Raw genomic sequence first — 15,724 nt, 5'->3', positions numbered from 1 at the left:
ATTATAAGACTCAGCTTCCAGAGTCCAGGATTGAAGCTGTGTTTCTTTCTTTGGGGTCAATAAATGTCTGGTGAAACACTCCCAAAAAAACCCATTCTGTCACAAGAGTATGTGGAAAGGATGGAATGTGCTGTCAGTTATTCCCTGACCTTGAGGAAGATCATCTGCATCTTCTAGCACTGGAGCTGGTGATAGTGGTTGGCAGATATCATTCTTCCTAACAGAATTTCTGAAGATTATATCCAATCCAAACACACTTCTTAGATATTTACTTATCAAGAAAATTATTTGCAATGTGCTCGCTGTTTGTTTTCAACTGAAATCTTTGAGCAGGGCCTTGAATATATAAAGTCTGGTATAATTCTGAGTCCTCTGCAAAAAAATGAGTCCATGTGATCCAAATTAAGCACTCAGTTTTCAGTCTGATTTCTTGGCCCTGAGGAACTCATCTGGGACAATGTTATTCCTGCAAAGGAATTTGCTGAACTTGAGTTGTGCAGTGTTTGCAACTCAGTCAAAGCATTCATGATTAGAATATATGGACCATAACAAAATTATCACCCTTTTTTTCTATGAGGATTTGAATACTACTTATTTAATGTCTCTCCAGACGACAGGTCAATCAATGAAATTTAACAAAATATCAGTGCTTGAACTTCTTGAATGTCTGTTTGTGCATAGGCTGAAGAGGAATTCCCATGGAAATACTGTGTGACTAAGTAATTAAGAACTCTAGCATATTCCCTACTCATTGAAAAAAATAAAAGTTGCTCAGGAAGGCTAAAAACTTGGCTTTTTTGATGTTAATATTCATCACATAACAATCTTAATAATGCTCTTTTTGACAATATGTTTATTTTAAATATTATAGAAAGTAAAGTAACTGTATATTTCAGTTCCTTGAAGAACATTTAATGATAAATACTTTTCACCATCTGAACATCTGAGTATCTTATATTGATATCATTATGATATAATGATAGTTATACATTTGGATTTGAATAAAAATATACAAAAGTTGATGCCACCTATGTAACAGATAACCTCAAACATTTTTTGCTCAGCATGGTTTGGTATGTCTGTTGGGTTTAGTTCTGTTTATAAGTTAATCCTGCTCCACAGTCAGGAACCTTCTGAACAAACAGGGACCTGCTAGATTTTAAAAGGCTTTTCATTTAGAATGATATTGCTGCTTGCATTTTCTATATAGGAATAACCACTCATTACTAAATTTTTCATCAAAAATATGAGAAAGATAAATAAATTATAATGAAGTTTTTTTTCTGCTTTGCAGGTTTCTTTTACAATGCGTTTTGCTCCGGCCAGTGAATTTTGTTTAACAGGTAAGCAAATATTCACAGTCATACTTTTTTTCAGAAAAAATGTTTCCCAGACATTTGACAACTAATTCTGAGAGACTGGTGTTCTGAATTGTTGGATAAAATTTGCAAAATCTATTATAAATATATTCAAAAAGCTTTTGTTAGTTTTTCATTTGAAAAACGCAAAAGCAAGACAGTTACAATTTTAAGAGTGCTATCATTTTCAATTAGGAAATTTACCACATTTTCCAGATGTTTGAACTTCTAGTGTTTCTCTCCCTTCTTTTCTTTTCTCCTTCTTTCCTCACATTTTACATTGATATTTATGGGCTTTTTTTGTTTTTATCAAAGTCTTACAAGTGGAACGTTTTTTTGCTATCTATTTCCTTCTACTTACCAGAATTTCAGCATTACAAACAAAACCATCTGCTGAGAACTCCAGGGATGTTATTGGTATTTTAACACCATGGGAATGGCAAAGCAATGCTCTAGTGACTGTTGGGAAGTAGAGATGGCTTTGGAAATTTATAAACACCATTTCTGAAATTAACAAAATACAATTCAGAAATTAATGAATTTAGAGGCAATGATCTGGTTTCATTGGAATAAAAAAAATTAAGGTAAAGCACCAACTTACACTCTTGCTGTGCCTAGGTTCATAGGCTGAATTCTGTGTTTTACCTGTGGAATTTCAGTTTGACTGGCTGTTTTTGTAGGTAGTTTGCAGAAAGCACCTTTTTTGTCCACCTCTTTTATCATTATGAGAGAGATGGGCAATATTATTTACATGCAGTGCAGCTTTAATATTGCCTACACACATATGATATTTTTTTATCTTTTTTTTATAAAATGTGGACAACTTGAATTAAAGTTGCTATTTTGGATGGAATATTATGTTCACAGTATATAGACATAGTTTGCCTTAGATTAAAAGTTTTTGTGCTTTTTTATAGGCTTATCTTAGCCCTGGCTAGAATAACCAAAACCAGCCAAAATAATAAATAAGGTCATGGTGTTCCTTTGCAAGTATTTTTCTTATTTTATGTAAAAATAGTCCATAGCTCTACCTTTTTATCAGTACTGGTAATCTCACCTTTAATTTAGATAAACTGTTCTTTGATCATCCTCTCATTATTCTAACTTCTTGACATTGGGTTTTTCTGTGGTGCTGCCAACACTTAAAAAGCCTTTTCAGTCTCAGTTCACCAAGGAGAAATTTCATCCCTTTGAATGTTCTCCTGAAATTTTTTTTAGACAAATTGCTCCCAATACCTTTTATGTCCTTTAAAAAATGGATATTTGCTTCAGCCTGTGCTGCCTTTTGGGTGCCTAGTGGGATATTCCTGGGTTTTGTTTGCAAATTAGTCTGCAATCACACTTGCAAAGAAAGAGAAAATCTTGGTTTAAAATTACCTAGTGATTTCAAATGTTAGTCTTAAGAACTTTTCAAAAGATTTTCATATTAAAAGTTTGGACTACTGATCAAAGAACAACAACAAAAAAATCCCCAAAACAAAAAAATATTCTTTTCACCCCCAACATCTGGGCTTTCTTTTTCTGGGTTTTCTGCATATTCAAATTAGTCATTTCTCCAAGATTTATTATTCTGGTATTTTATTATGATATTTTGTTCAAAACATTGCTAGATATAATTATTAACAATAAATGAATCCATTAACTTTACCAGCTCTAGCAAAAAGATGGCTGTTGATACTGTCTGATCTTTTTCTTCATATGTAAAGATGTTTCCATCACCAGAATTTGTCATGGTGTTTGCCTTACAGATATAAATTGTAATGCAATTGTAATGCTTTGATTGATTTGAAATAATAATTGGTTTATTTATCAATATGAGATATCCAAGAAAACAAATCATTATGGCTAAAATAGCTAATTTAATTTATTTTTTAATACCCTCTCTTTAAATATCATTAATCATTTTTCTGAAACAAAAAATCAATGTAATTTAGAAAGATTTCCCCAAACATGTCTTTGACAGGATAATTTTTTTTTAATTACTTTAATTAAAAGAGTGAAATAAAATTCATCAAAACTTTATTTTCTGTGAACAAATTACTCTCTCCCACTTCATCCCTACACCTTCCATACTTTCTTTCTTTGGCCACCACTCTCAAAGATTCCCTGGTCTATGTTTCTGGATAAAATATGTCTAGCAGTCAGTGACATTTTTTTCAAGAAGCTAAGTCCAAAGGCAGAGATTAGATCCCCCAAAAAAATTTCATACAAACTGGAGAATCTCAAGAAGTGGTCCAAGATGATCTTTGAGATCCCTTCCAATCCAGGCCATCCTATGATTTTATGATTCTCTGAACTGTTTGCTCTCCTTACTGACTTTGTTTATGGCCTCCTTTGCCCTTAATAGTGATGCTTGTAGGCTTTATGAGGTACAATGGAAAATGAGCAAAAAAAAATGCTACAAAAAATGAGGTACAAAAAAATGAGCCACAATGGATACTTCTGCTCCATGAGTACAACGTATCTTTGCATGTACTCCCTAAATTTCAATGAATTAATTGTATTATTGTGAATATTTATATGTAATGAACATGTCTGTGATGAAGTAAAAGGCTTGGCTGAATCAGGTGATGACCAGCTCAACATGGAGGGCTGTGCTGGTCTTCAACACTGGTACTGAAATGCAAGCTGGTTTGGCACCTTTCATTGCTCTTTACCAACTTAAAATGTGAATCAAAGTATTCTAAAGATTATTCAGGTTTTTGGTGAGCCCCTGATTCTGTTTATATTTATAGGGTAGGACAATGTGAGCCTGCAAGGCTTCCTGCTGACTGAGATACTGGGGTGCTGTTGCCATACTGTCCAAAAGCAGAATTTTCCAGAGATATTTGATCAGCAACAATTCTTACAAGAATTAGCACTCTGACAAATAGCTGTATTTTAAAGTTTGTCAGGCTACTGAAATTCTCAGAGGCTTTGAAAGTCTTCTAATAGTATGGTTGCATTGTTATTACACAATTTCTATGCAGTACACAAATTGAGAACCAGAAATTATCTATAATATAGAAAATCCAACAGGAAAAGGCTTACTTTTTAATTTCTTAATTTTAAATGTTTTAAACAACTGGTGGTATCTTGTATTTTCATTTCAAGGAGTAAATTTGAATTCCATATGAAATAATAAGAGCTCTAAATAACTATTTTGAGGCAAAAAATATCTTAGAAGTGTATTCCATAATAGCTCTGGTAAATGGCATGGCAATTCTTTCAGAAGTTTTTTGTACTCCAATGAGGCCTTTTTGAAATGCTCAGAGGTTTTAGCAAGTTAGAACTATTGTAGCTCATCAAATTACTGGCAGATACAGAACAAACTCTAAGGAACAGCCATTGTGAGTGAAAATTGGATTCACAGTTTTCACAAGCAGAATCTGGTTGCCAGTGTTACACTTGAACAAAACCACAGGATTCACCTAATTACTCTCCACTCAGGTCTCAGATGCATAAGGACATCTATTCACAAATTATAAATCAAAAGTCATACAAGCTGGAATTAAATAAACCAGTGGTTCTCTATAATTGTACTTCACTTGAACCTCCTTGTAAATACCTGGTCCTGGCTCTCTCAGAAACACGGCTCTGGACTTAGGAGCCCCAGGTTTCATCTCATGTTATAGTTTCTATATTGCTATTATTCTGAAGTCTTTGTATGGCATAAAACTGTGTGTTTGTTTCTGTGCACAGGGATGAATTTCATACAGGATCAGCACAGATGAAATAATTTCAGTTTGCCCCTGAAAACTTAACAGCCATAAAAAAGCAGGAGTAATTTCTTCACCAAGTCTAGGGCTTTGCATACATTTGTACTCAAAATTCCACAAATCTCTGAGTGAGTGCAAAAAGTCCATTAAAAGGCAGAACTTTTATTTTTTAAAAAATGCAATTCCGTTCATTTGATTAAATATTTTGACTACTGAAAATAACTTAATGCAGAGAAAGTTTTCATAATGCCCAGTAGTAAATAATTGCTCTTCTGGGCCCTTTGTTTTAATTGGTGACAAGAATATACGAATATGTGCATTTTTTGAGAGAGGTTTAAATTTGTTAGAAGGGCTGTTTCTTTTTCAGCTTGGATGTGCAAGAATATGAATTTTAACACTAGTGATTATAAAAAGGTGTCTTGAGGGTTTTGCTGTTGTGGCATTTCATTTACTAAGAGGGTATTTTTCTTCTGTTTGTATCAGCAATGGAAGACCCCAGAAGTGATACTAACTTTACATATATATTTTTGTTGGCAGTATTTTTATTTAACTAGTCCTAAATTCACTTGCATTTTCATTTCTTATGTGGCAATATCTGCTGGTCAGCTGTACTAAATCCTGGGGATGATTTGGATGGAAAATCTCTCCAAGTTTTTTCTGCTACTCAGGGGCTTTCTTCAGGGTGTTAGCACACATAACCTCCCTTTTCCTAGCAGGAGGATATCACCAGAAATTCCCCCTCTCTTTGGTCACAGGTTTGATGTGTGCTGAGTCAGATCCTGCACCTACACAGTTAAAACAAAACTTTAGGTGGACCCAGCCCCTCCTGTGCAGATCTCACCCTGGCAGGGAGAGGAGCTGCCCCTGAAGAATAAAAGTAGTGTGTGCTTCACTCCCTGGGAGAGAACTGGTTGGGGAAGGCAAATCCAGCCTTTATTCCTAGATCAGAGCTGTTGTCCTGGCCCACTGTGTACACTTGAGAAGTCAGGATCCAAACTCTTGTCTCCCTTCTTTCCTTTCTTAAAGGAAAATAAGATTATTTAGGGATCATTTGAAATTAAATACAGCCTTAGAATAGTAGTTGTATTGGTAGTACAAAACAATAGTATTGTAAATAGTTCTGATGGGTGTGGAATACCTGGTGTCACTTTTTGTGCTGTGCCTGCAGACCTGGGAAAGCCCAACCATAGAGCCTTAAGCTAACTAACCAATTAAAATGTTTTTAATATTCCTTATGCAGAGTTCCATACAATGTTGTCAGAGTACACATATATGGGCTCTGCTCTTGGACCAGACAGAGCAAGCCCTTGTTTTGAGAAAAGGCAGATTTTGATAGATCTTTGTATGAGCACAGGAGGCCTCTTTCAGGGTCAGGCTCTCAGCAAACTTGGCAACTCTTTTTTCTCCTGCTATCAGTCTTGCAAAGTTTAATAATTTCATTAATGCTTAATCATTTGGGTGTGAGTATGAAAGAGCTCCTCCTTTCATGCTCTCTTTGACTTTGTAGCCTCAGTAGTTAGACAGGATGTATTCAAAGGTTCATTCTAACTTCAGACTTCAAACAGTGTTTATATAAGAAAGAATAGCCAAGACTCAAAAATAAATTGTTTTTTTTAATACCATCCTCTATGCAATATTTTTACAATCATTACTACAAGGAGGAGGAAGTCTGAAAAAATTATTTCACACCTTTTAAACAATTGTAAAGGAAGTCTTTAAGGCAATTGCTTTTTATGCCTTTTTTCTTCATTCTATATTTTCTTATTTTCATGAGGAAGCCGCAAATGAAACATAAATTATTGGTTACCTGAAGTGTTAAGATTTCAGCAGAACCATCTCATTGATTTCATTCTGTAGAGCTTCCAATCTACTTTTAGAAATTAGTCATACATGTAAAAATAGGGCAGTGTATGTGATTTTTTTCCCTCATATATCTCCAGGCAGTAGAATGTCAGAAGCTACAGGAGCTGAGAGCTACAAACCTCATCTTGGAACAGTAGAGATATAACTATTGTGGCTTTGGCATTTTCTCAAAATGAATTACTGGATGAGATACTAACTTGCTTTATTTTTACAACATCTTAAAAACTGTCAAAGGCTTAGTTTTAAGTAGTTTTTTCCTGGAACATTTAAGGGAAATTTCACCTAAATATACTTGCAGTATTATTTTGTAGTTTATCTTCAGGATGCTATTTTTATTATTGCATCTTTTATGTCTGAAGGTTTTTTTGTTAATTTTCATTATATATAGCAAAGATGAACAGCTGTTCTACAATTTTCTTATGATTTCTCAACAGTTTCATTTTTCTAACCCTCTCTGGGGATAGTTTTTACACAGTGTTGACAACTTTGTTTTCTGATCTACTTGAATGAAATTAAGGAAATAATAAGGAAGAAAATTCTAGAAAGGATGAGGAGGGATGGCTTAATAAAAATGAGCTAAAATATTTTCCAACCTTTTTACAATTGCACTGTTGGAAAGGCCAACAGCTACAACAAATTAAATAAGTGAGATTATAGAGCTTTTTCTGCCAATTTTCTAAGATGTTAATATGTCCTAAAGATTCTGTATCCTATTAGCTTACAATGGTTTCAAAACAAAACAAAATGCTTTTTGAGCAGGCACATCTCCTTCTTAAGTAGAAACTGCACTGTGAAGAAATTAAGTTCTGAGGAAGTCGCTTATGTTACGAAGGGAAATATATGAGAGCAAGTGAGTGGCAGATTTACAGGTCTGAATGTGCTCCCCATGTGTCATTCTGAATACCTAAGGTGGCAGGGACCTGCTAGAAAATGGGTGCTCAAATTCATACTCATGGTGAGTCTCAGTCTCCTTGCAATGTTCTCTTCATGCTTTCAAGAGTTACAGAGTAGAAACCTTAAATATTGCAGAGTGTTTTTGCCTTTAATGGCGGCACGTAGTACAAGAAAAAACTCATTTTTCAGCGTGGGCTTGCAGGATCTATGGTACAATTCCTGCTTCCCACTGCAAATGAGCCCCAAACTAAAGTCCAAAATGCCACCATATAGAAGAGAAGACTTTGTTCAGATTGATAATGAGATCATACACATACAGCTCTGGGGTTTTTTGTCTATTTCTATTGAGCATTTAAGTGTCTGGACACAACCCTGTGCCATGTGCTCTGGGATGACCCTGCTTGAGCAGGGGGCTGGGGCCAGGTGACCCACTGTGGTCCCTTCCAGCTTGACTCATTCTGCAAATAAAAAGCATAATATTTTTAAAACTAGAGGGGAAAAAAATACAGCCACATTTCACATGCATCTAATGATGTACTTCCTAGGGAAAAGGGGAGAGTGCAGAATGGAAGAGGTAAAAATATGCTAGGAACTCTGTAACACCAAGCACTAAGGGCATACATGGAGCATTGTGCTTTGCTTTATTGTTCTTCAGCACTGAGGTTTTTAATTTGGGCTTTTTTTAAGCTTCCTGTTTCTAAACTGTTCCGTTGTCCTTTCTTTCTCATCTCTTCTGCAGGTTGAAACAGATTTTGGACTTTGAGTACTTAGATAACAGGCATTATCCAGAGGAAGAAGTGTAATTTAAGAAACAATATATTTGAGGAAAGGGTAGAAGGTAGCTTGGGACAACTCTTCACGTTGTGAGATATGGTTTCCTAGAACATAATGTGTTTGGGGGCTTTCCATTTTTCCCCAAAATCTTTATGCCTGTTTGGGTTGTCTTCCTTTTGAGTCACTTGTTAAATTGAGACTCCAAATGTCTGTGATAAAGAGATGCAAGTGTGCTAGACTGGGCCCATTGAATGTACAGATGCCAGACTTATTGGGAGTGACACTGTGAAATTAATATGTACACACTGCAATTTAAAGGATAATATTATGCAAATATTCCTAAGCATGACATGTTAAAAAGTAGTTACATTTTAGACACATCCATTAATATTTTCTCTTGAATATCAAGTACTTCCTCCCACCTGCCATCTCTTCCATGTTTTTACATGCTATGATGTTTAAATGTCATAAAGCTGTCATAACGCTGTGACTAGGCTTTTTGGTTAGTAGAATCTAGCACAATCTGCATTTATATTGTGCTCAGCACTTTAAAAACAGATTATGCATTTCAAGCAGTACCAAAAAGACATTTTTTAATAACTTTTTCTTCTTATGGAGCAGAATCTGAATTGCTTTTTCTGCTTCTAGCATATAGCACTACTATGTTTTGCCCCTAAGCAGCATATGGGGGGAAAAAAAACAGGTTTAATGGCTTATTCTGAGTCCTGCTTGTACTCCCACTTCAGACTTACATTTATGCATATGATGGTGTCACTCGCTTTGAAAAAATAGCAATTCTAGGTGCTCAGGCTTAGGCCATGCCTTCCTCCTTGCCACCCCAGCCAGTCTCACACAAACATGGTTCCTGTTCATCTTAGTTTGTGAACTGCTCTTAACACCTGGATTTGAATGCCAGAATTCCACACAGCAACTAAGCAAGCAAATGAACTGCCAAAGTTTGCAAACAATCACAGCATTTCTAGAATCTTGGTAGCATCTGAAAGTCAGTGTTTTATTTTTCTGATCAATGCTGCCCATTAATAGCAGTGTACCTGTGCCCTGAAGTGCTGGGATTTCTTGCTCCCCATTGGTTACCCTATTTTTTTTGTGAAGTACTGCAGAATATTGTTCACATTCTGTTCACATGGACATTCTGGGCTTCAATTCACATGTATTCTTTTAGACAAATTATCTAAAAGTAATTTTAGTTTAAAAACACAACATTTCTTTGAATTAAGAAATGAACTGGCAGTGGAGAAGTCTTGCTTGGTGACTTAAATTAACCAGCAGACTTGACTATAAGCATGTAGGTGTAATGACAATACTATGAAAATATCACCAGCAACATCATGGTTAGATATATTAGTATTTTCAGTTTAAGGAGGATAAATATCTTTTACACACCTAAAGTGAATGAATTTTATATCTGAACTGAACAAAATATATCATGTGGAGCATTACACCTTCTAATGTTTCTCTATCAAAATTTGTTAAAAATGTACTGATCATGAAACTGCTTATTCCTCTAGAAAAAAAGAAAGGTACACTGGAAAAAGCACACAGATTCTAAATAAAACCAAATAAAATTATTCTGTGCAAACATCTACAAAATATTAATTTAATGATATTGTAATTATGTACAACATTTGATAGATATCTACATGTACGATATAGATAAAATATTATTACTTAGTTTAAATTTTATCATCTATTGTCTTAATTCAAAGAAATGCAAAAAAAATTCTTATACGTATACTGAGATTTCTTGTTTTGTACTCTAGTTAAAAAGTAGGAATCTTTAGGGACTGGTATTGGGTGAAGTTAAAATATGATAGAAATCTAGATCATTAAGTACATTTGTCACTCCGAAGAGAGAAGAGCAAAAAGGAGGAAGAAAATACTTAGATTAGATTATATTCCAACAGGAAAAGGTAAACAGAAATAAGAGGAAAAAATGGACCTCTCTAATCCAAATAAAACATTTTAACAATGAGGAATTATGAAATACAGGCCACATGGATTATGGAGCAATGTCTTTTTCCCTGCACACAACTTTTCTAACAGTAACAAGCAGATAAATTACACCTCACGTTAGAATAAAGAGTAGGTATTTGTGTGGTTAAGTGTTTGAATGGCAATTAAATATTCCTAGAAGTTGTTATCAATACAATAGGCTTGATTATACAGAGGAAAATAATTTCTGTTAATGATGCTGTCATTTAAATACTGCATCATAGATGTACTTCCAGGAAATAAGTTCCTTCAAAGCACAAAAATCCAAATTGGGAGCGAAGATCAGAATGAACAAGATTTACTTTATTCCACATAGGTTACTATGCTGCTCTTATTATCATAATATCTGATTATTTTCTGGTGGTGCATTACACTATGGGTTTGTACCTCAGCACTCTGCCATTGCAGGATGACACCTGCAGGCTTGGGGGAAGACTGAGTAGGAGAAATGTGAAAACTTGCTTAGATATTAAAATATTCCACATGTGTAAATACTAAATGAGAGGAGGAAAGAGCAGGAATGAAAATGATATCTAATTGGGGGAAAGAAAACACATTGATATGTTCTGGCTAACACAGAAAAGACTTTTGGAAGTTTAGGTTATCAAGAGGTTGATGTTTGATCCATGAAGGTTGGTATCTGTTTCAAGAGTAGTTCAGAAATGTCTGACAGATTGTTTAAAGGTACTACAACCTACAGAAAATGCCAGATTTTTCAACTCTTGGATTTTAATCAACTCAGTATTTTATTTGGAAAGGAACAAAATGTCCAGAATATAGTATCCTTTTATCTCTTCTGTGAGATTGTTCCCAGGGCAGATGGGGTTTTGGAGCCTCTTTCCTTTGGTAAATGCTCCTGTCCCTAGAAAGGATTGTTGTACCCTGGAAACTGTGACCTTTTGTTCTCACTGAGTGATGCTGCAGAGGTACCCAGACAAACTGCAAGCAGAATATACTCAAAGAAAGATTTATATGGAGATTAAGCAAATTCAATTAAGCTAAAAAAGAAAAATAAATAATAAAATAGGAAAAAATAAGCAAAAAAGGAAAAACCAAAACAAACTATAACCTCAAAAAAAATCCCAAAACCATAACCAAACCAATCAAAAAAAAAAAAAAAAATCAAACTCTTCTCCAAAAAACCCCACAAAAATAAAACTGTATTCAGTGCCCAGGACAAAAAAGAAGCTGAAAATATATAAGCAATGGGGCTGAAAGGCCTCTGTAAATAAACACAAGCTAAAAAACTATGGATTAGAAACATATTAAACATTTGAAAGGACCCTATCTATGAAATGTAAACTGAGTTTTATGATATTTTAAAAACCTCTGCAATCCTGATGCATTTCTGTGTCAGTTTCTGCAGCAAGGTCCAAGAAAATTTTGGGTTATAGTAATTGTTAATGAAGAAAATTTCTGAAGAATTTCTAGATTAACATACTAAAAATATCCGTGCACAGTATGTGTTTAAGAAATGTCCAACTAATTAAATGGATAATTATCCATCTGTGTCAGACTTTGAAATTAATTGATCAGTTTATTTTAATTAATGTCTAATAGCTTATAAATCTGTTATTTGCAAAATGAGCCTGAAGCCTGTTGAGAACAGGATGTCCTTGCATAGTTTTTATTTTGTGCCACAGGTCGTTTTCTAAGTGTTGCAACTGTCTTTCACATGGCCATTGCAGAGTTCAAAGTTATGTCAAATATCAAATGGATGTTTCATTTTGAAAATTTTCTTTAACTAGAAAGGACACAGGACCTGAAATACCAGTTTTCACCCTGCTATAAGTTTAAATCAGAAAATAATACATGGCTGGGGTTCAGTCCCAGGTATCATATAAAAACTGTCCTGAATTTTTACCTATGTCAGTTTATGGATAATTCTGTTTTCACAAATCCTGAAAAGGCAAAGCTACATATTTTCCTGGTTGTAATTATTTGCTGATTTGAGTGACCTGAGATATTTAAGTGGTCAGATAAGAGTAGTTAACTCAGACTATGGGTGGAAAAGGTATTCACACATGGGCATGTTATCAACAGGCAGTTGCATCACAGTTTTTAATCATCCTATGTGTATAGTACCCCTAGGAACTCACAGTTTGACCTTGCCTGAAGCTGGACTGGTTTCTGCATAAATGTTTTTGCAGACTTTATGGTTTACATTGTACAATATAATATCAGTAGTAGAATCTGCTTTCTCAACTGCAGCAGCTTATCAATCACTCTTCCTCTCCAGAAGTGAGTTTTCTTAGTTGCAGTTTATTGCAGTACTACAGGGGTGCAATGCCCAAAGCCAAAATCAGAAAAAAATGTATGACTTATCTGTAAAGAGCTTTAATTTTTTACAGCACCCACAAACCCATCCTAGTCTCTTGTGTCCTCTGCTCCAGAACCTAATTCCCCTAATTCCAAAGAGGGCCTCATGAGAGAGAGATGGGGTCTGAGAGAGTTGAAGGATTTATTCTGTCATAGACATAGGAATATTCTGTATTCCTCTCCTGTTATACTCAAGAGAGGAATGCATGCATTTCATTGCCAAGCAATATTTTCAGAGGGGTTCTTTGGCTGCACACCTGTCTGAGTGCACACACACCCTGCAGCATCTACAGAGGAGCTCAGGATGAATCAGACACCCGAGCAAGAGAAGTCATTGCTGGCAAGCAACTCCTCAATATTCAAAGTAAATGGGGGCTTGGTCACATCACATTCAGTCAAAAGGTACTGACTTTTTGGGAGGAGTTGCCAAAATAAGGAAAGGAAATACTTTGTTATATACAAAGTTGCAAAGTGTGATTTTTCTCCTGCAGGAAAAAAAAAATGGTTTTCAGAATGAAAATCAGAAAAAGAGGTTACAACAAAACAGCACTATGGTAGGGAGCCTTTTTTGATGAAAATGCTATTTATTGTGATATGCTTGGTTTATAAACACTTCAAGATTAGGATTTACATTGTGACTGAAAATGCATACAAATACTGTATCCATTTTCTTTCTCATTATTAGGTATTTGTAGTATGTTGCCAAATCCTTTGAGAGCAAAGCAGTCCTTAGGTTTATTTATCTAGATTGGTGGTGTATCTCAGGCTCTTCATTAGGCATCCAGATGTACAGCCATGTCCTGAGCAGGAAGGATTGCTGATACCTTTGAAGACAGAAATGGAGGAGAAAATTCAAGTAGACGCTACTCATGTCAAAAACAAATTTTTGCCATGTAGATAAGGAGGCAATTTATTAGGAGATCCTCCCCATATATAGGAGAAGCCACTTGGCTAGTTATTTGAAACTTGTGCAAGTTGTCAGTAGACACCAGCAGAAGGTAATGATCTGAGGCAGACAGTGACATATTGACAAATGTTTTAGTTCATCTTAATGTTATATGTTGGTGTTTAGATCATCTCTAAAGACATTGATAAAGTATTTTAAAGGAAATTTACTGCACTAATTCATTGTTTACATAATAGAACCCAATATCTGTTGTAGGTGGCTTTGATTTTAAAGCTCCCATAGTCAACAAAGCTCTGCAGACTTGCTCACATTGGAAGGTTCTTACAATTTCAGTGAGAAGGCTGATTGTACAGATTAATACAGGTGTAAGAACTTGCATGATTAAGGCCTAGAGACATTATACAGCCCAACTCCTCTCCCAGAGCATGGAAATAAAAGGTTCATCATACTGTGTGAAGACAAGGTTTCTGCATGCTCTGTGCACAACATTGCATTCAATCAGGTATATAGCATTCAAATTATTCTAGGATATCGGCATTCCCTGTGGAGGTTTATTTCTCTTGAACTAGGAATAAAATTCTTTATTGTGAGGGTGGAAAGGCACTGGAACACACTGTCCAGAGAAGCTGGGGATGCCCCATCCCTGGAGGTGTTCAAGGCCAGCTTGGATGGGGCTCTGAGCAGCCTGGTCTAGAGGAAGGCATCCCTGCTCATGGCAGGGGAGCTGGAATGAGATGAGCTTTCTATGATTCCAGGAATTCACCATCCCATGACTATGATTAATCCTCTGAGGAAAAACTAGATTCTGCTTACAGAACTTAGCAGCATTTTAACTAAGGGGACTGTTGCCTACATGTTGCATTCTGCTTTTTTCCTGCTAGATAAAAGCTATCCAGAAACACATTCCACAAATCTGGTTGCTTGGTTTCATGCTCTGTGAGCATTGGTTACCATAGTGTTTTAGAAAAATACTTTTCAGGAAGCAGAAGCATGATCAAACATAGTCCACTGGAGTTGTAGTGAATGAATGAACCAACTGTTAACAAATTGAAAGCAATGCATTTATAGATTTAATGATTAGTAAACTTTAATTTCCTGCTACAATCAGAAAAGTGTAAAAAACATCGTGGCATGTCAGTAAGTCCAGAAGTATTCCTGTAGGCACCCAGCAGCTGCCAACCCTTTGAATATATCGCCTTATGATTGTCCTGTGACTGCTGTAAACTGACTCTCTCCAGCACCCAAGTCTTTCTGGAAAGCAAACCAGACAGTTACCTCCACCCAAACTGCAGATTTTTCTGTAGATACCTATCTCTGAGCCACTGGAACAAGCCCTGCCTCCCAGCTTTTAAGCCAGGATATACGTGGTAGTGATCAAAAAGTGTTATATTCATATTGGATTCCTCTTATCCAAATTTTACTTTACATGTTTTTGTTGTAATGAAAAAATGCAAATTCTTGACTTTGATCCCAAAGACCTAGGTACTGTGCAAGTTTAACATAAAAAGCCTTTAATGTTCTCAAGTTCATGCCGTCTTTGTAAGCTAATGGTTCAGAATTGCAGACAGAAGTTGAAAGGCAACTGAGGACTCTTGTCACAATTTGAAACAAGCAGTAAAGGTCTTCTACTTATTACTAGGAAAGAAAAAAAGCATCATTTAGGTACATGATGCTTGTTGGTCCTCTGAAATCTCCTTTGTGTTGGTCATTCATCCAGTACTGAAAATTTCAAACCAATCACTAAGCTACTGTGCTGTCTGGTTCTGGTTAATGGTTCAACATGTTTCAGGTTCTTCAATAATCATTCTGTGCTTATTTATGTGTCACCCTTTGCTGTTGAGTGTGAACTAGAACAATCTCTTAAAGTCAGATGTGTTTCCAGCTACACTATGGTAATC

General features: G+C 35.5%; 1 protein-coding gene and 1 long non-coding RNA gene across 10 annotated transcripts in view; one reads left to right on the top strand and one right to left on the bottom strand.

The window, feature by feature from the left end:
* Window positions 1–15,724, top strand: part of LOC129134979 (uncharacterized) — a 279,312-nt gene that overhangs the window by 213,887 nt on the left and 49,701 nt on the right. For all 8 annotated transcript variants that reach the window (XR_013181070.1, XR_013181066.1, XR_013181065.1 and 5 more), the window contains one exon: window positions 1,295–1,343. Coding sequence is in view for 1 of the 8 variants with exons in the window: in XM_077174500.1 (XP_077030615.1) it covers window positions 1,295–1,343 (49 nt within the window). In the remaining 7 variants the exon portion in view is untranslated. The remainder of the gene's footprint in view (window positions 1–1,294; window positions 1,344–15,724) is intronic.
* Window positions 13,016–15,724, bottom strand: part of LOC143693408 (uncharacterized) — a 44,650-nt gene continuing 41,941 nt past the window's right edge. For both annotated transcript variants that reach the window (XR_013181072.1, XR_013181073.1), the window contains one exon: window positions 13,016–13,743. This is a non-coding gene — a long non-coding RNA (uncharacterized LOC143693408). The remainder of the gene's footprint in view (window positions 13,744–15,724) is intronic.

The sequence above is a fragment of the Agelaius phoeniceus genome, chromosome 2 (genome assembly GCF_051311805.1).
Source record: "Agelaius phoeniceus isolate bAgePho1 chromosome 2, bAgePho1.hap1, whole genome shotgun sequence".
NCBI lineage: Eukaryota > Metazoa > Chordata > Aves > Passeriformes > Icteridae > Agelaius > Agelaius phoeniceus.
The sequence above is the reverse complement of the archived record's forward strand: the minus strand, read 5'-3'. Positions and strand labels throughout refer to the sequence as shown.